Genomic DNA, 18,333 nt, shown 5'->3' with positions numbered 1-18,333 from the left:
ACTTGCCATGGAACGATGACGTTTCTGCCTCACTTTTACAAACTTTGCTCTATCTAACTTTAACACCCGATGCACTAACTACACATACAGATTCAGACTACTAATAATGATTTTATTTAAATGGCGACTAATTAGGAGCTTAAGATAAATTTTATAATTTCATATTCAGTTGCATCAGATTCACTTAAATATTACTCCCTCCGTCTCTAAAGAATATGTATTTTGGAGTTGACACGAATTTTAATACAAAATTGATAAATTAATAGAGATGGAGAGAAAAAGTAATTAAAGTATTGTTAGTGGAGAATGAGTACTACCTCATTAGAGTGAAAAGAATTTTTCGAAATTGGAAAGTGCATATTCCATGTAGGACGGATTAAAAAGAAAAACATACATATTTTTGTAGGACGGAGGAAGTAGCAGCTATTAACATAATGTTAAATTAATTTAATATCAATAAATTATTAGTATTTGAAATTATAGTTAGAGACTTGGAGCTTATCGGTTGCAACTGGGAGTTATCAATTCTAGTTATACTTCATAAAAACTAAACATTTATCACATTCGGAAAGTTACTTTAAATATATTAATCTCAATTATAATATATTAATATTACACTAAATAATTTAAAAAATACTCCGGTAACTGAAAGTCCCTTTGTACTACTTATTTTTAAATTGTTTTAGTACTATTACTATAATATAATTGAGATTTAATAATTTAAAGAATAATTGTCATTTATATTAGTATAATTTTAAATTTGTTGACTTCTTCTTGTTGATCTCATAACTTTTAAAGTGAAATATAAAATTATAATTTATAAAAATTTAAAATTATGATAAGACAGCATTACGTAGTGTTTTGATAAAATGTCATTTTATTTATTTAAAGTGTTAATTAAAGTATGTTGATATATAAAAATGATATGAATTTATTGCTATATCATATTTTTGGTTTTGTCGAACTAGTTTTAATTTTGACCATCATGGGACAATTGAAAATTATAAAATGTTATATTGAGTTTCAAAGTTATGGAAATGGCTAAAATTAAATGACAAAATAATTAATAACAATAAAATTTGAATATAAAATGACTTTTAAAAATTTGATAAATTTTTACTCTAAAACAAATTAGACATGAAATTGATAACTCCCTATTGCAAACTGCAATCAATAGCCGCTAATTATAATTTTAAGTAATACTCTATTGATATTACATTAATATATAATAATACTTCTCCTAGTTAACATAATTTAAATGATAAAATTTTTATCACCAAAAATTAATATTCAACCAATTATCACTATTACTTATATAAATAAATTCACCATTCAACCAAATTGGAGTATTAAATAATTCTAACTTCATCAAAAGTAGTTTGGACGGTAGAACTAGTAGTGCAATGTTTACTTAAATCAATTATCAAATAAAACATTGATATTGCAAACTACATTATCAGCTAGTGTCATCTTAATTAGAAAAGACATGAGATGTTCTAATTGAATCAAACGGCACCGTTCCACAACACAGCACCCCCTGGAAACCACAGGAAGGGATTCACTCCCCTTTATTTGTAACACAATCAATCCAATCCAGTTATATAATGTTAGGTTTTCGTTTTATTATTACGAAAATTTTAACGGAACTAATAATATAACCTGAAGTCTTCCGATACTCTAGATCCATTTTGGTCCATTCAATGAAAATACTACTCCACTCGTCCCATTTTAGGAGTCTCATTTGAGTTCGTCACGGGTTTTAAAAAAATGTAAAGGAAAGTTAATGAAAAAAGATAGTGGAATGTGGGTCTTACTTTTATATATTAGTTTTATAATAAAATATGAGTGAAAAAATGTTAGTGGAATGCAGATCTATTACCATTTATGGAATATTCCAACCGGGACTCCTAAAGTGGGACACCCAAAAATGGTTAACCAGGACTCTTAAAGTGGGACGGGGGGAGTAGTTCACTTCTATTTTTAGCAACTTCATTCTCTCTAATGTTGTGGGCCCAATCTCTCTAAGAGCGGATCTACATTATGCATAGGTGGGACATTTGCCCCTCCGCATTTTACAACACATGTATATCTATTACTACCTCTTACTCCCTTCGTCCGCTGATAGGGGTCCCATTTCTTTCCGACATAGGTTTAAGAAATGTTAAGAAAAGTGGATGGAAAGTTAGTGGAATGTGTATTCCACTTGTATATATTAATTTTAAGTGAGAGAATGAGTTAGTGGAACGTGAGGTCTCCTTACCATTTATGGTACTTATGAATCGGGACTCCTATTCGTGGACGAACCAAATGAAAAAACGAGACTCTTATTTGAGGACAGAGTGAGTATAAATTTTATTTCTTCTAATCTATACATATATAAAGTCACAGTTTTGGCTGGGCCCACTTTTCCCTCCAACTTTAATAAAATTTGAATTTATCATACTACATAACTTTTTGACTCATATTTATCAAAATTTATTACATGCTCTCATTGTTTTGATACATGTTAAGCAATCTCAGGTTATCACAAGACGTTTGAAAGACATGTAAATGAATAGATTTTATGATCCAAAGGTTACACTAATAATCTAATGTGCAAAACCATTCTTAAAAATTAGAGTACTTTTTAGCTAAAAAGCCAAATCATCTGAAATGGTGTATAGTACCCTTGTACAAGGTGAATGACACTACTGTAAAACTAATTAACAACAGTGTGTAATAACCAATATATATTGCAGTGCATAAATTTGACTTATAGAAGAAGATTTGAACCTCTATAAATATTAGGATTAACAATTGGTAAAGTATTTTCTGTGTACCAACTTTCCTCTTTCTATAGTGTTTTTTCCTCTCAATTTTATGAGAAGTTATTCATATTCTTTCTTTTATTGTTTATTTGTTGTTCCTATCTATTTTTCATATAATGAACAAATCTTTTGACAACATCTTCGCGGCTGTGTGCAGAAATCTGGAAAAATGGAGAAACAGACAAAAGAAGAGGAGAATCAGTGACAATATTGAGAATGAGAATGAGAATAAGTTTAAGTTAGCAACACACTCCTACTTATTAGAGCCTTCAAATGGTATGTTAAAACAATAATCAAAATTCTTTTTTATAAGAAAGTAATTTCAAATTTAATCAATAGTCAATCACTCAATTCTAATTTTAGAACTAATTTTATTTTGAATTATTTTTTAAATATACATAAAATTATATATTCTGGTGTACAACTACATTTTTCTTCACAAATTTAAACTATTTAAAAATGAACTGATCAATCCCCGATTGAAAAATTCAGTGGTTACCGTATCTTGAAATAGCAAAAAATAAGATAAGGACGAAATCATATTTTGTAGTATATCGTGAACCAAGACAGATACAAAATTCCAGAGACAAATGAGTGAGCAACGGAAGAAAGAGTTAGCTTACATAGTGAGAATATTCATAGGGCCATCAATCAGCAGTCAAACATCACATTCCTGAATCACTCAAAGCACTTCATCTTCTTCTGGATTTCTATGGCCACATCTTTACAAATAAAACATGATTAAATATTCCAACTCTCATTTTCTATTTGGTGAGGAACGCAAATGTTTTGGACGGCTGAAATTAAGCATGGCAGAAGCATATTGCTCGACTAATCGGGAGAGGATCTGGGGTTTTCGACAGAATCACACAAATAAGGTAAAATGAGGAAAAGAACTGAGAAGAGGCTGCAGGATAAAGTGAGGGTTAACCATATTATTTATCTGATGTGTGTTGGGCTTGAATTAGGGTGTAGCCAAGCAATTTAAATGCAGAGCGCGCAAGCAGCCAAGTGATCAACCACAAATGAGGCGGAATGGCAGGAGGCCGGGAATTTTCACAACTTGCGATGTAGACACCCGTCTACATTGTAAATGCTTTCATTTTACTCTCTAATACTCATTCAACAAAATATAATTTTGATCGATCTTCGAAATTTATAAGTGGGAGTGGGCACATTAATTCACATATTGCAGACTTTTTATACTTTTAGAATTTAGATTCTATATAATATTTTTTTTCATTTTATCGGCATTACTTATTGTTAATCTTATAATGATAGATTTTGTGTTTAATTATATGCTGTAATTTTTTTTAGAATATTGAGACGTTTGAGTAGAGTCCTGTTAACTACAAATCCACCCTTAAAGATCGAACTAGAGACCAAATTAGGGTCACACATTTTTCTTAATCTTATGGTTATGATTAATTTATAATTAATTTAATATTTTATTAAATAAAAATGTTTTTTTTTTAGATTTTTTAATTTTTTTTTATTCGATAAAAACTTGCTGGAGTAAATAATGAACCATATTCACTACATAATGAACTAAATGAATGTATGCTATGAACTTATTACTTCTTTCAGTCGTGCTATTACTTCATTCCGTTAGTTTATTACTTCATGTATTCATGCTATTACTTCATTCTATTAGTTTATTACTTCATTCAGTCATGCTATTACTTCATTCCATTAGTTTATTACTCCCTCCGTCCCAGAGAAGATGTCAAACTTGAGAAATGGCACGGGATTTTAGGAGATGTTATTTTGTGTGTTAAGTGGTGAGAGAAAATATAATTTTATAATTGATGTGAGAAGGAACTTTTTCCAAAAAAGGAAATGCGACATCTTTTGTGGGACAAACAAAAAAGGAAAGTGTGACATCTTTTGTGGGACGGAGAGAGTACTTCATAATGTGTTATGACATAATTATCTTTCAGTTGGGTTTAGGGTTATTACTTCATTCCGTTAGTTTATTACTTCATTCAGTCATGTTATTACTTCATTCTGTTAGTTTATTACTTCATTCAGTCATGTTATTGTTATGAGCTTATTACTTCATTCAGTCGTGCTATTACTTCATTCCGTTAGTTTATTACTTTATTTATTCATGTTATTACTTCATTCTGTTAGTTTATTACTTCATTCCGTTAGTTTATTACTTCATTCAGTCATGTTATTACTTCATTCCATTAGTTTATTACTTCATAATGTGTTATGACATAATATCTTTCAGTTGGGTTTAGGGTTATTACTTCATTCCGTTAGTTTATCACTTCATTCAATCATGTTATTACTTCATTCTACTCCCTCCGTCCCGGCTAAGATGACACATTGCTTAGTCGGCACGAGATTTTAGGAGTTATTGGTTAAAGTGTTTAATTGGAGAGAGAAAAGGTGGGTGTAAGTATTAAAGTAGAGAGATAAAGAAAGATGAATATTTTCATAGGAGTGAGAAAAAGTAGTTGAGTGTATTAATTGGAGAGAGAAAGTTTCCAAAAAAGGAAATGTGTCATCTTAGTTGGGACAAACTAAAAAGGAAAAACGTGTCATCTTAAGCGGGACGGAGGGAGTATTAGTTTATTACTTCATTCAGTCATGTTATTACTTCATTCCGTTAGTTTATTACTAATTCAGTTATGTTATTACTTCATTTCATTAGTTTACTACTTCATTTCATTAGTTTATTACTCCATTTTATTATTTTATTACTTCATAATGTGTTATGACATAATTATCTTTCAATTGAAGTAAATTCAGTATATTATGAATGCGAAAAATTACTTCATAACATACATTCATTTAGTTCATTATGTAGTGAATATAGTTCATTATTTACTCCAGCAAGTTTTTATCGAATAAAAAAAAAAAATTCAAATTTAAAAAAAAAAAAAAAAAAAATTTAAATTTTTTTATAAAAAAACTATTAAAAAAAATAAATTAAAAACGTTTTTATTTAATAAAATATTAAACTAATTCTAAATTAATCATAATCATAAGATAAAGAAAAATGAGTAGCCCAAATTTGGTCTCTAGTTCGGTCTTTCAGAAGGGTTCGACATTGATCACAACTCCGTTTGAGTATATTATATAGATAGTATTTCCGCAAAAACTATTTTCGGGTCTTATTAAAGATTGTATATATATATATATATGATTGGGATATTTGAGTATGAATCTATTTTTATATTTATATAACTTTCTAATCATATATTGTAGTTAGTAAATGGATTGAATTTGATTTAATTTTTGTTGGTATTTTATGGTCTTGTGGGCTATCGTTTTAATTTATAAAGTCAATTTTATCGTTATCTTTAAGGCCTTGGGATATTTGCATTTGTTTAGTTTTGTGAATTATTGTTTCTCTTTTAATAGAATTTGGTTTTTAAGTTTGTACGTGTTATTTATTGATAATAGATATGTGTATTGCAAAATTAAAAGTATTTTTTAATATAATATTGCACATTATATTTAACAAAATTTCTTTCAAATCTTTCGGTGTAACGCAATAATATCTAATCTGACTATTTTATTTCAATTATCTGTTTTTACTCTTTTGATCTTTACTCTAATGTATTTTTTTATTTGTATATATTATTCTAATTAATTTATACTCTTTGATTATTAGTCATACATCTTTTATTTGTCATTTATTTTATATTTTTTTACTCCATTTAAATCATGAATTAAAATTGTACTCCCTCCATCTCTAAAGAGTATAAACTTTAGGTTCGACACGAGTTTTAATGCATTATTGATAAAGTAAGAGATAGATAAATAGAGAAGGTTTTTAAGTATTGTTAGTAGAGAATGTATCCCACCTCATTAGAGAGAAGAAAGTTTCTAAAATTGAAAGTTCATACTTTATGAGGACGGACGAAAAAAAATATATAAATTCTTCATTTATTGTGGGACAATATAACTACATTAATGTTTTAGTAATTAGTAATTCTTAATATTGCTTTAAGTTAATTTTCTATATATTCGTTAAAAATTGTACTCCTCATTTTTTGAAATTTTTATGTCCCGTGCTATGCACGGGGGTTAATACTAGTCTCTTACTAAATGCCCCTCTTCAAATTCTTAAAATTCTTTCATATATAAATTTGCCCACATCCCTATAAATTTCTGACTCCGTCCCTTAATTCTCCACTAACATATTCCAATTACTCCCTCTCTCCCACAATAAGAATCATATTTTGCAATTTTGGTTTATCTTATAATAAGAGTCACATTTCACTTTTACCATAAATGGTAAGTAGGTCTCACAATCCACTAACTCACTTCACTCGCGTTCTATTATAAATTCAATATAAAAAAGTGGACCTCATATTTCACCATTCCTTACATTTTTTAAAACTCGTGTCCGCACCAAGTATGACTCCTATTGTGGAACGAGGAAGTACTTTTTCCTTTTATACCTCTCTTACTTATAAATTATGCATTAAAACTCGTATCGTACTTAATGCTTCTATTTTTAAGGTACAAGGAGTAATATTTTTAATGTATCTCCATCTACGGTTAATTATCTTATTCCAATTTAATGTAGACATTAAGATATGTAAATGGAACTGTAAGAATAATTGAGTATGAGTTTTCCATATATATATATATATATATATATATATAGGGATGTGATCAGGTCCATAAGTGAAATTCTGTTAAAAATCAAAACAAATCTCAATCATTGGATCCTGTAATGTAACCGTTAGATTAATGCCATGTGTCACCTAATAATGTAGATCGTGTTTTCTAATAATGTAGCTCGGCTAATAATGTAGATTGTGCAGTCTAATAATGTAGCCTAGTTAATAATGTAACGCTTTTAGTGTAATAATGTATCTCGGGTATTATGATCACAACCATCTAATACGGTGAATCTATCAACATAGGGTATATTAGACACTTTCATAATACGGTGAATCATTTAATTATAGAATAATTGTGTAATCCCGATTTCGTCGTTCTCTCTCTTCCACTATTCACGTTATTAAACCATTTCAATTACTTCCCCTCATTCCAACTTTTCGTCTTTTCATAAAAAAATTGCTTGAATTTTGCAGTGTAATTGCGTTGATTCTTTGTTGATGTTGAATTTTGTGTTGAAGTTGTGTTGATTCTATGTTGATTCTAAAATCTGTGTTAATTTTATGAAGATTTTTTGTTGAATTTGTGTTGAATTGATCGTGTTGCTTTTTTGTTGAATTCTGAAATCTATGTTGATACTTTGCGCTGAAATTTCGTTGATTCTCTTGTTCTGCTGTTGGTGATTTTTCGTGTTGAAATTGCGTTGATTCTTTTGTTCTGCTGATATTAATATTTTGTTGAAATCGTATTGATTCTAAAACATGTGTTGATTTTTTGTAGATTTTTTGTTGAATTTGTATTGAATCGATCGTGTTGCTTTTTTGTTGAATTCTGAAATCTGTGTTGATTTTTTGCGCTGAAATTTGGTTCATTCTTTTGTTCTGCTGTTGGTGATTTTTTGCGTTGATTCTTTTGTTCTGTTGATTTGAATATGTTGTTGAAACCGTATTGATTCTATGTTGATTCTAAAACGTGTAGATTTTTTGTTGAATCGAAGATGAGAATATTTTCAGTTTTGGAAGTTGGGAGAGAAATTAGGAACGCAAGAACCGTTCAGAAACTTAGCTTACAAAAATACCCTCTGTTGATAAAATATATGCTCTTGTTGAGATGAAAATTCTACGCAATATTAACCACAAATCTGTTATAACTAATGGTTGAGATTAAAGTTTTCAGTTTGTATTAGATATGCGGTTTGCATTTGATCACATCCACATATATATATATATAATATTAATTTTATAATTAAAATACAATGAAAAATGTTAAGATCTATAAATATAATTATAAAAACTAAATAAAATAGTTATTTACGGTAATGAAAAATAATTATCTACAAAACAATTAGAGTAAAAGTTAATTTTATTCCTAAACATATGACCAAAATACAAATTTGGTCCAAAACATTCAATATCTGAAAAATAGGTCTATAACAAATGAAATCATTGTCGGAGTGGTCCTTTTTTGACAGTTCCGTAAAAAGTTAATGGTCATGCCACTGTACAATTAGAGTTGACTGTTAGTTTTTTTACGAAACCGTAAAAAAAAGACTACTTCGGACATATTAATTTGTTATGGACCTGTTTTTCAAAAAGTGAATGTTTTGAGCCAAATTCATATTTTTGTCATATATTTAGGATCAAAAGTGACCTTTACTCAAAAATTATTTTACCGAAATTTAGTTTGGTTTAATAACAATAATTCAGAGCACCGGATTGTTTTAAATGAGTACCACTAAATTATTAATTTAATCATTAATTAATTACCTCTACAAATTTAAGTATAGTACTACTTCATTCGTTTGTAGGGCATTCACAATAAGGGCCTTAAATTCGGAGCTCATCTCAGAGTCTCTCCGCTACGCATATCCCTCAGGTTGCCATCGTAAATACTATGAAATTTAGCGCACTCGAATACCAAGCGTTTCCAATTCTTGCGTAAATCGTCGGGCTTGTGTGTCGGGGCTCCTTTAGGCTTGACTTGTTCGTATCTTTACGTGATACGCCCCCAGAAACCGCCCTCGTCCTGATTACAACTGGGTCCTCAAAGATATCTGCCCAACAACGAGCAGGATCAATCGACTCCTCTATGGAGTAGGTACTCCTCGTTCACCCACCTTGAAACGTCGCCCCCACCTTCTCCTTCTTCTTCCCCTTACCCGCCTTCGCCTTCGGATGGCTCCATGTCGGACATCTCATACTCATCGGTGCTGAAGTTCAGGCCTTTTACGGGAACATGGGTTCTGGTTGAATAGTGGATTCGCCAGTCGCAGGAGTACCAAACACACTTGGGCACATCATTGGGCAGTAGACATCGTCGCCGGAACTCGATGTGTTCATCGGTCTTCCAACACCGACGCAACCAACTATTGGGGGCCGTTGAAAAAAGGGAGACATCCTTGGCACAGAATCTGGTCTCCCCCATCCCAAACTGGGATAATTAGTTTCCCACCCGAAGTTTGGGATAATTAGTTTCCCACCCGAACATGTTTCCCGCAGGAAATTGGCCACTCCCGGAAAATTGGTTCCCCGCAAGTAAGTTCGAAAACTGACCTCCTTGGCCGGCAAACTAGTTCCCATCGCCGAAATTAGTGGACTCATTGGAATTCATTTTGCTCGAGAAAAGTAAAAATTTGAAATTGGAGAGGGATGAATGTGTATTGATGTGGAATGAGATATATATAGTGGGTAGATGAGATGAATTAAATTAAAAAAAAGGATATCAGCGCCTCGATTGGCCCGAGCCCCAAATGGAGGCACATCGCAGGGCCGATGAGGGCGGATATGCGCATCGGCTAGGGCGATTCATCAGCGCGAGGACGGAGGCGTTGGGGATGAGAGATCAGCCCCCTCCCCACAATGCCGATCAACGCCGATAGGGTGGCTGATCGCTCGGCGGTGGCAATCAGCTACCATTGTGATTGCTCTTAAGGCACTCACAGTGGTGGCCTTAATCGGAGCCCATCTCAGAGCCTATCTCAATTTCCTTCTGTCACGTCATCATCCCATCTCAGAGTCTATCTCCCTACAGTGGCAACTCATCCCAGAGTCTATCTCATTTCGTCATCAACACTATTTTTATATATTTCACTTTTAGTTATTGGTGTAAATTAAAGAACCTAAATAATTTAAAAACAAATTTCATTTAAAACAAAATAAAACATCCAACATAGAAATAAAAACAAGATAAAGAAAATAAAAATAGAGAAAATAATGGAAGCACAAATCAGTGGAGGCAAACACTGAAAAAATTGATGGGAATTGGATTTAAATAGGGGATAAAAAGTGAATACAATAACATAAAAAAGAAAAATGCCAACAATGGTTGCCGAGATCTGTCCCGAAGCCTCGCAATGGGTGCCGATCTTATGGCCGATGGGGGGCGATGGCTGATCGGCGCAAGGGCGGAGGCGTTGGGGCTGGGTGATCAGCTCCTTCCCCACAATGGGGCCGATGATGGCCGATCGCTCGGTGCTCTTAGGAGTCCCAGTTGACAATTTTAGTCTGTCTATCACTAAGTGTCCGGTTTACTTTTATTATAAATAGTTGATTTATTTCACTTTCTATTAACTCATTTATCTCTTATTCCACTATTACTTTTCATTCACTTTTTTTTTTTTTTAATTTCTTAAAGCCAAATCCAAATGAGACTCTTAATGTGCAACAAACGAAAGTGCTTGTTAAAAATAAAGAAATATAAATGCCGAGGTCAAAAAAGAAAGAGAGAACATTTTTTTAAGTCTACGAACTTTGCCAAAGTATCATTTTAGGTCCGTAAACTTTAAAAGTATCATTTTAGGTCCAACTACGGGTTAATATCATTTGAGGTATTTCAATTTTTTTTGGACGAAAATGCCCTTAAGACATTCAAAGGTTAATTTGGACAATTCTTTCGCCAATCATCTTGCGTCAGAGATATAGAATCCAACAATTTTTAACGACAAATTTTTTATATTTAAATTCAATTTAGATGTTAATTGATCTTCATTTTGAAATTCATCTCCAAATGACAATCCAAATTAATAACTATCTAATTTCAAAACTAAACAAATTCACACATCACCTATAGTAAGTTATTAGTAAGTTATAAAAATGCAGTTTAGATTGAAAAAATAAAATAAAGTATCAAGTCTCAATTCACTATCATTAAATAATTAGTCATCTAATAATTGAAAAACTAACACATTTTTACGGCAAATTTTAATTATATTTAAATTCAATTTGGATGGTAACTGAATTAAATAGTAGTAAAAAAAATTGTTGGACTCTAGGTCTTTGACGCAAGATGAGTAGCGAAAGAATTGTCCAAATTGCCATTTGAAGGTCTTAAAGGGTATTTTCATCCGAAAAAAGTTCAAAATATCTCAAATGATATTAATTTATAGTTCACGGACCTAAAATAATATTTTCAAAAGTCCGAGGATCTAAAAAGATATTCCCTCGAAAAGAAATTTTTTATTCAAACAAATAAGTACAGTACGCAGTAGAAAATGAATGCTCCATAGTCTATACTCCATAATTTCTGACAAAGTCAAGACCAATTCGACACAGCTGTAAACATAAAAATGATTCTCTCTCTAACTCTCCTCACTCAATTACTAGTACAGTTGTAGCAATTGCAAACCCCTCTTACCCGCCTATTTTCTTTGCCTATTTCTTTGAGGTTTATGCTAAAATAGCGTGGGCACTTTGCTCTTGGTTTTCCAAGATTGAAGCTTTGCAGTTGAAACACAAACGTTTCACCAAATGGGGTTATTTTTTCTTGCTCTTTTCTTGATGGCAATTTCTGCAACTTTCGCTGATGAAGAAGGTAGCTAGCTTCTGTCACTTTTTATTTGAAAAGTTATTTATTGATGGATTTGTATTTGAGCTCATATATAGTTCCATTTATGATTTATCTATGTGATTAAGTACTGTTTAGATTTGGTGTATCTTGTTTCTTGAATGAAATGAAAATCCTTGATTAAATTTGTTTCAGACCACAACGGAAATTTTCTTTATTGCTAACCAGCTCATGTTACTTTTCCTTTGGACATGCACTGTAGTAGGAGTACCAAAGATTCTATGTGGTCATCTCGACCCCACACCAAATTCACATGATTTGATTTCACCGTGCATTTCTACACACACCCACATTGATATGTGAATACTCATGTTATTGTTGCTTTGGATTGTCCCATCTTAATGTTTAGCCATGTGATTAGGGATAACTTGAGATTTTGTAGTTTGTTTAATTAAATGGGGCCTTTCCACAACTGTCTGCCAGCTGCTTTCAGGTTTTGTTTTTAAGTTGGTGCATTATTAGGTAATAGTTGCAACATTCCTTTTGTAGATAATGTCTCTTGGATAGATCATCACCTCATGGTGTGTGACATGGAGAAATCAATTACTTTTAAGAAATCTAGTGTTTGGAACATTTAATATATCATGGAAAGGAAGCACCCCGGGTCGAACTAAAATGGTAGCTGTCGTTTAATGTTACGAGGTTCAAGTAAGAGCCGTGTTTTGGTAGAGATTAGGGATAGTGGTTGAGGGCTTGAGGCTGAGATTGATATACTGCATGATGCAAAAGCACCTGAATTTTAACCAATTACGAGCAAAACTGAGTTTCGAATTCGAAAATGTTGTGGTGTGATGAGTTTCTTCTTTTCGCAGTCAGGAACTCTGATTCTTTAGGCTGAAGTTAGCTTGATAGTTGGTTTTTCTTGCTGTAAGAGTCGAATCATGTCGTAGGCTTCTTGCATCCACAAGCCTATGACTTGGTTTAGGTATTCAACTTTTAACTGGTTTAGAAAGTTTAGAAAGATCATCTAAGCATGGTAATATATATCATCTATATTAGGATATTTGTAAGTTTTTAAGATCCAAGCAACTTCAGCAGTTATGACAAGATCCTGTGTTTATAAAGCAATCAGAAATCATCTTAATGTGTTGGTTCCTCATCTGCAGCTGCTTTCATCGGCGTAAACATAGGCACTGCCCTCTCCAACATGCCAGACCCGACCCAAGTGGTGGCACTTTTGAAGTCTCAGCAAATCCGACATGTCAGGCTATTTGATGCCGACAGAGCAATGCTACTAGCTCTTGCTAATACCGGTATACATGTTACTGTATCCGTGCCTAATGATCAACTGTTAGGCATCGGGCAGTCTAATACCACTGCGGCCAATTGGGTTTCTCGCAATATTCTTGCTTACGTCCCTGCCACCAACATAACTGCGATAGCAGTTGGCTCTGAAGTTCTAACCACACTTCCCAATGCTGCTCCAGTTCTCGTCTCCGCAATGAGTTTTATTCACTCTGCCCTCGTGGCTTCTAGTCTTGGCTCCCGCATTAAAGTTTCCACTCCACACTCGTCTTCCATAATCCTTGACCCGTTCCCACCCTCTCAAGCTTTCTTTAATCGCTCATGGGAACCCGTCATGGTGCCATTGCTCAAGTTTTTGCAATCTACAGACTCTGTTCTTATGCTAAATGTTTATCCTTATTATGACTACATGAAAGCCAATGGTGCCATATCTTTGGACTATGCTCTATTCCGGCCACTTCTTCCAACCAAGGAAGCCGTTGATCTCAACACGCTCCTTCACTACATCAATGTCTTTGATGCTGTTGTTGATGCAGCGTATTTTGCAACATCAAATCTGAACTTCACTAACATTCCCATTGTAGTGACTGAGTCAGGCTGGCCTTCCAAGGGTGACTCTTCCGAGCCAGATGCCACTGCAGACAACGCCAACACTTACAATAGTAACCTCATCAGGCACATTCTGAATAACACGGGAACCCCAAAACATCCTGGAATTGCTGTTAGTACTTACATTTATGAACTATACAATGAGGATCTTAGGCCGGGACCCATTTCAGAGAAGAACTGGGGGCTCTTTGATGGCAATGGGGTGCCGGTTTATATACTGCGCCTGACCGGCTCAGGGACTGTGTTGGCAAACGACACTACGAATCAAACTTATTGTGTTGCAAGGGAAGGCGCTGACAGGAAGATGTTACAGGCAGCATTGGATTGGGCATGTGGGCCAGGCAAAGTTGATTGCTCTCCTTTATTGCAGGGGCAGCCGTGCTACGAACCTGATACCGTTGCTGCCCATGCTTCGTATGCTTTTGATGTATACTATCACCGGATGGCAATGGGTGAGGGGACCTGTAACTTTAATGGCGTAGCTACCATCACCACAACGGACCCAAGTAAGTCCATCAGAACATTTAGTCTTGATAACATTTTTGCTACAGTAATAAAAAAATCCAAGATAATGTATATTTTAAGCCTATTCAGCTAATTATCTATGACTTGAGTATCTCACAACAGGTTGCTCTGTCATGTTGCAGGTCATGGTTCTTGCATTTTTTCGGGAAGGTACTGATTCATTACAACATATATAAAGGTTATTGCTCTTTCAAATTTTTCTTAGTAATTTATCTCTTCATGCAGTGCGGGAAGAAACAGCACCTTCACAAACACCACATCCATCGCTCCATCATCCAATACCACGGTTTCTGGTGGTCATTCACTCATTTTGTGCAGCAAAGATTCTTACGGAAACAATCTAGTAATGCTACTTGGTGTCTTGTTATGGAGTGTCGTATATTTGTAATTATATATCCAGCTTCATGTCTACGACTAAGTCGTACTTCAAACCCTAAGATAAGTCCAGCACCCGATTTTGTTCTCTGCAGAAGAGTTAGGGGTGAGAATATCCTTGTATGAGTAGCTGGGAGTAGTGGTAGATAAAATATTAGTAATTCATTCATTTGTGTAACAAAACATCAAGTTTGTGAATGATTCATGATTTGGGGTTTGTGTGGTTCTCAATTGAATTTTGAGTGACAAGTAGCACAGATAAATCCTGCTGAGTCTGAAAGTGTATGTTGCTGGTCAGCATGTAGGCTGCAGTAGGGCTTGTTGCAGAAATTGCATTTTGGGAGATTCAGCCAACACTCCAAGCACAGGGCATCTGCACAGGCAGCTGCCTCAGCTTCTTGATCAATGCCTTTCATGCACACGCCACACTCAATGCACCTCACGATGCACGAGCTGCACCCTCTGCATTCCCCGTGCCTCCGCTGCTGTTGCTGCTGTCTGCAGAGAAGTCGGGGGCAGTCGAAAACCATTCTCACGTCACCGCACTTTGGGCATATATCGACATCAATACCAGGATCGTCATCACTCTCTATCCTATGAAGGTGGTAGAAGGTCTTGTTTTTCTTCTGTTGTATCGTGTTATGGTCGATTAGACCGCGTAGTGTATGCAGGTCTTCTGGCCGGATGGCGTAGACGCCGCTGATCTTGAGGCTTCTCAGTCTGTGGTTGTCTTTTGTGAGAAGCTGCACTGCTCTCACCACACCTCCTGCTGATAAGCTTGTGCATCCTGGGACATGAAGCTGCCAATTTATGATAATTATGAAGGAATGAATGTCATCCAACCATTTCTTATCCATCATATATCCTCAAATACACACTTGGTTTTCATGTTGATTGGGAAAAAAGTTGGGAGCAACATTTACATGATGATGGTGAAGTAGATATGACATGACACAGAAAATGGATAAATATATATACCTTGGTGATGCTAGGATTATGGTGGATAACTGTCAAGAGGCCATTGTCTGTGATGTTGAGACAATTGATGAGAACAAGAGCTTGTAGCTGGCCTTTCGCCACGGAAGCAACTTCCAGGAGACGATCATCGGAGAGGCGGCGGTTGAGGGGGCGATCGACAACGATTTTCAGCCACGGAGGTGTGTCATTCTTTATGGCATCTCTGAATGATGTGCAAACTCGAGCCATGGTCAATAGCTCAAACAGAGGAAGATAAGACAAGGCAAAAAACATTGCTTCATTTGGTGATGATCCTTCTCCTTCGAGCTCTGCCATTGTCACTTTCTTTCTTCTTTGAGAAAATAAATAAATGGTGAAGTTGTTGAAATTAAGCTTAAATTTGTGCGAGATGAATTGTGACCACTTGTTTCTTATCATAAGATATTTATTTATATCTACTTATAGTGACAAAATAAGGAAATAGAGGTAGTTAAAAGTCAAATGCATTTAGCAACTTCCATTACCATGTTCAACAAACCATGAATCACACTACATTCAACCAAAACCAAGTCCTTTTTGTAATTTCTTCTCATCAATTTCCCTATTCTTTTTTCCTCCAAGAACCAACTACATTTTCTATCACTAACAAGAAATGGTTGATCATTGTTCCAAAGGCTCCACGGCGGTCTTGAAGAGAAGAACGTACACTTTATCAATGGAGAAATACAAGAACCCTCCGAGGGAATGTGTCACATATGAGCCGAAGCTGGTTCCAACAATGCAATGCCAAGCCGGGCCATATGTTGAGTCGAACTCCTACAAATACCACAAATGCTCGTCATATCTACTTCCCTACTAATAACCTCGATGCATATGAGTTATATCAAGTCTGATCCACATAAACAAGCTGCCAATGCAAGAAATCGTGCGAAAGGAGTTATCTATCTTGCTATATAGGGGAAATCTATCTGTCTATGAACTTTTCTATTATCTACATTCTGCTGAATCTTTTACCTTATGAAACAGTTCAATTCCATAAGCACGGAGTGGGAGTGTAGTACAAATACACAAGCTCAGAATTTGCTATGAATTGACCTCGTAAATTAGAAAATGCATAGAGAAATACTAGATCCTTCTTGTATCATGATTTCTTCAAATCAAGTATCTTCCTATATTACTACTGATTTTTCGTAGGAAGCATTTATCTTGCTTAATTGGGAACTTATTGCTATTGCTTTTAATGATATCATCATTGAATGTATTCTGTTACCATCACACATTACAAATATCACCACCTTCTATACATTTCCAAGTTCTCATTATTCAACATTGAACTCATTATCCAAGAATTAGTCTCTCTGGACAGTCAAAACAACTTTTACTGCAAATGATAGAAGTAACTTTTTCTGCAACTGAGGGAATGTTTCAAGCTTTTCCTAGAAAAAATGAATGGTGAAAAAATGCCATTCCACCTCCTAAACCTGATCACTACACATCATCATTCATAAGCCCAAGAAATTATTCTGAATTTTTTCACAAAATCAGAACTTTTTACGGAAAAATCCAATCTTTTTACATGGGAAAAAGTTACACAACCATTAAAAGTAGAAAACAGCAATTGTAAGTAAACAAGAAACTGATTAAAAAAAGGGACCTTTTTCAGGGAAAGAGCAAGACGTTTGCTGTCGAGCTTGACAGAAGCCATGGAATCAAGAATGTGTCTACAAGTGTCAAAGGCATGATTTTGCAGAGGAAGAGGCATATCCGAAGCCCTGACTCGCACATTCATGCGATCATGGCTCTGTTTCTGCTCAACCGCATTCTTCTTCTTCTGTATCAAACTGTTTAAGAACTTGCTTCTCCTCTCCAGCTCTTCTTCAGCTCCCTGCATCTCAATTTTCAACCTGATGATAATGATGTTTTCATCTATATTCTGCCAGTCAAAGCTTTTAGAGAGAGAGAGAGAGAGTATTGATTGATTGGAATTTGGTATAGTGTCCAAGAAAGAGAAAGTTGGAAGGAGGTGTCTTGTGTTTATGTAAGAAAGAGACATGTAAAGGAAATCGGTTGCTGCAATGTGCAAACAAGAACCTCGAATACAATGACATAATTTGGGTGTATATTAATTTTGGTGCTTTGTAGGAAGACAAGTGCTTCTAAAATTAAATTATTTATGGTTTCGTGTGCATAATGTTGCTGGAACACAAAAAGGGGGGATGAAGACTGGTCTCCATATTGGTGCTGCTGTGAAATCAGTTTTGTATAGATTGTTATTGGTAAAATATGTATGCTCCATCTAGTTTAGTTATTGTTATTTAAGGATAAAATTACTGGTCAAAAATAGATTGGACAACTGTATAATCTTAATTGTTTGTTAACATCGGGT

At 34.2% G+C, this 18,333-nt stretch overlaps 3 protein-coding genes across 3 annotated transcripts; 1 reads left to right on the top strand and 2 right to left on the bottom strand.

Annotated features, from left to right (window-relative positions):
- Positions 1 to 11,916: 11,916 nt before the first annotated feature.
- On the top strand, positions 11,917 to 15,226 carry LOC125222936 (O-Glycosyl hydrolases family 17 protein). The gene is made up of 4 exons (XM_048125837.2): positions 11,917 to 12,203; positions 13,343 to 14,596; positions 14,738 to 14,765; positions 14,841 to 15,226. Exons 1-4 carry the CDS (start codon positions 12,140 to 12,142, stop codon positions 15,001 to 15,003), a joined length of 1,509 nt encoding a protein of 502 aa, XP_047981794.1. The 5' UTR covers positions 11,917 to 12,139; the 3' UTR covers positions 15,004 to 15,226.
- On the bottom strand, positions 15,134 to 16,315 carry MEE11 (RNI-like superfamily protein). The gene is made up of 2 exons (XM_048125838.2): positions 15,969 to 16,315; positions 15,134 to 15,790 (listed from the first exon to the last, which is right to left on the bottom strand). Exons 1-2 carry the CDS (start codon positions 16,281 to 16,283, stop codon positions 15,218 to 15,220), a joined length of 888 nt encoding a protein of 295 aa, XP_047981795.1. The 5' UTR covers positions 16,284 to 16,315; the 3' UTR covers positions 15,134 to 15,217.
- A 122-nt stretch (positions 16,316 to 16,437) lies between these two features.
- Positions 16,438 to 18,011, bottom strand: LOC125222939 (uncharacterized). The gene is made up of 2 exons (XM_048125839.2): positions 17,602 to 18,011; positions 16,438 to 16,763 (listed from the first exon to the last, which is right to left on the bottom strand). Exons 1-2 carry the CDS (start codon positions 17,998 to 18,000, stop codon positions 16,608 to 16,610), a joined length of 555 nt encoding a protein of 184 aa, XP_047981796.2. The 5' UTR covers positions 18,001 to 18,011; the 3' UTR covers positions 16,438 to 16,607.
- Positions 18,012 to 18,333: the final 322 nt, after the last annotated feature.

The sequence above is a fragment of the Salvia hispanica genome, chromosome 1 (genome assembly GCF_029641045.1).
Source record: "Salvia hispanica isolate PSC_SH4W2 chromosome 1, Shi_PSC_v1, whole genome shotgun sequence".
Taxonomy (NCBI): domain Eukaryota; kingdom Viridiplantae; phylum Streptophyta; class Magnoliopsida; order Lamiales; family Lamiaceae; genus Salvia; species Salvia hispanica.
This window is presented reverse-complemented; position numbering and strand designations above follow the sequence as displayed.

Excerpts from the sequence above, each read along its gene's own strand:
- LOC125222936 (XM_048125837.2), top strand. The coding sequence starts at position 12,140 with ATGGGGTTATTTTTTCTTGCTCTTTTCTTGATGGCAATTTCTGCAACT. Across the intron at positions 12,204-13,342 it reads AACTTTCGCTGATGAAGAAG|CTGCTTTCATCGGCGTAAAC; the intron begins GTAGCTAGCTTC and ends CCTCATCTGCAG. Across the intron at positions 14,766-14,840 it reads TCTTGCATTTTTTCGGGAAG|TGCGGGAAGAAACAGCACCT; the intron begins GTACTGATTCAT and ends CTCTTCATGCAG.
- MEE11 (XM_048125838.2), bottom strand. The coding sequence starts at position 16,283 with ATGGCAGAGCTCGAAGGAGAAGGATCATCACCAAATGAAGCAATGTTT. Across the intron at positions 15,791-15,968 it reads ATAATCCTAGCATCACCAAG|CTTCATGTCCCAGGATGCAC; the intron begins GTATATATATTT and ends ATAAATTGGCAG.
- LOC125222939 (XM_048125839.2), bottom strand. The coding sequence starts at position 18,000 with ATGTCTCTTTCTTACATAAACACAAGACACCTCCTTCCAACTTTCTCT. Across the intron at positions 16,764-17,601 it reads TTGCTCTTTCCCTGAAAAAG|GAGTTCGACTCAACATATGG; the intron begins GTCCCTTTTTTT and ends TGGTATTTGTAG.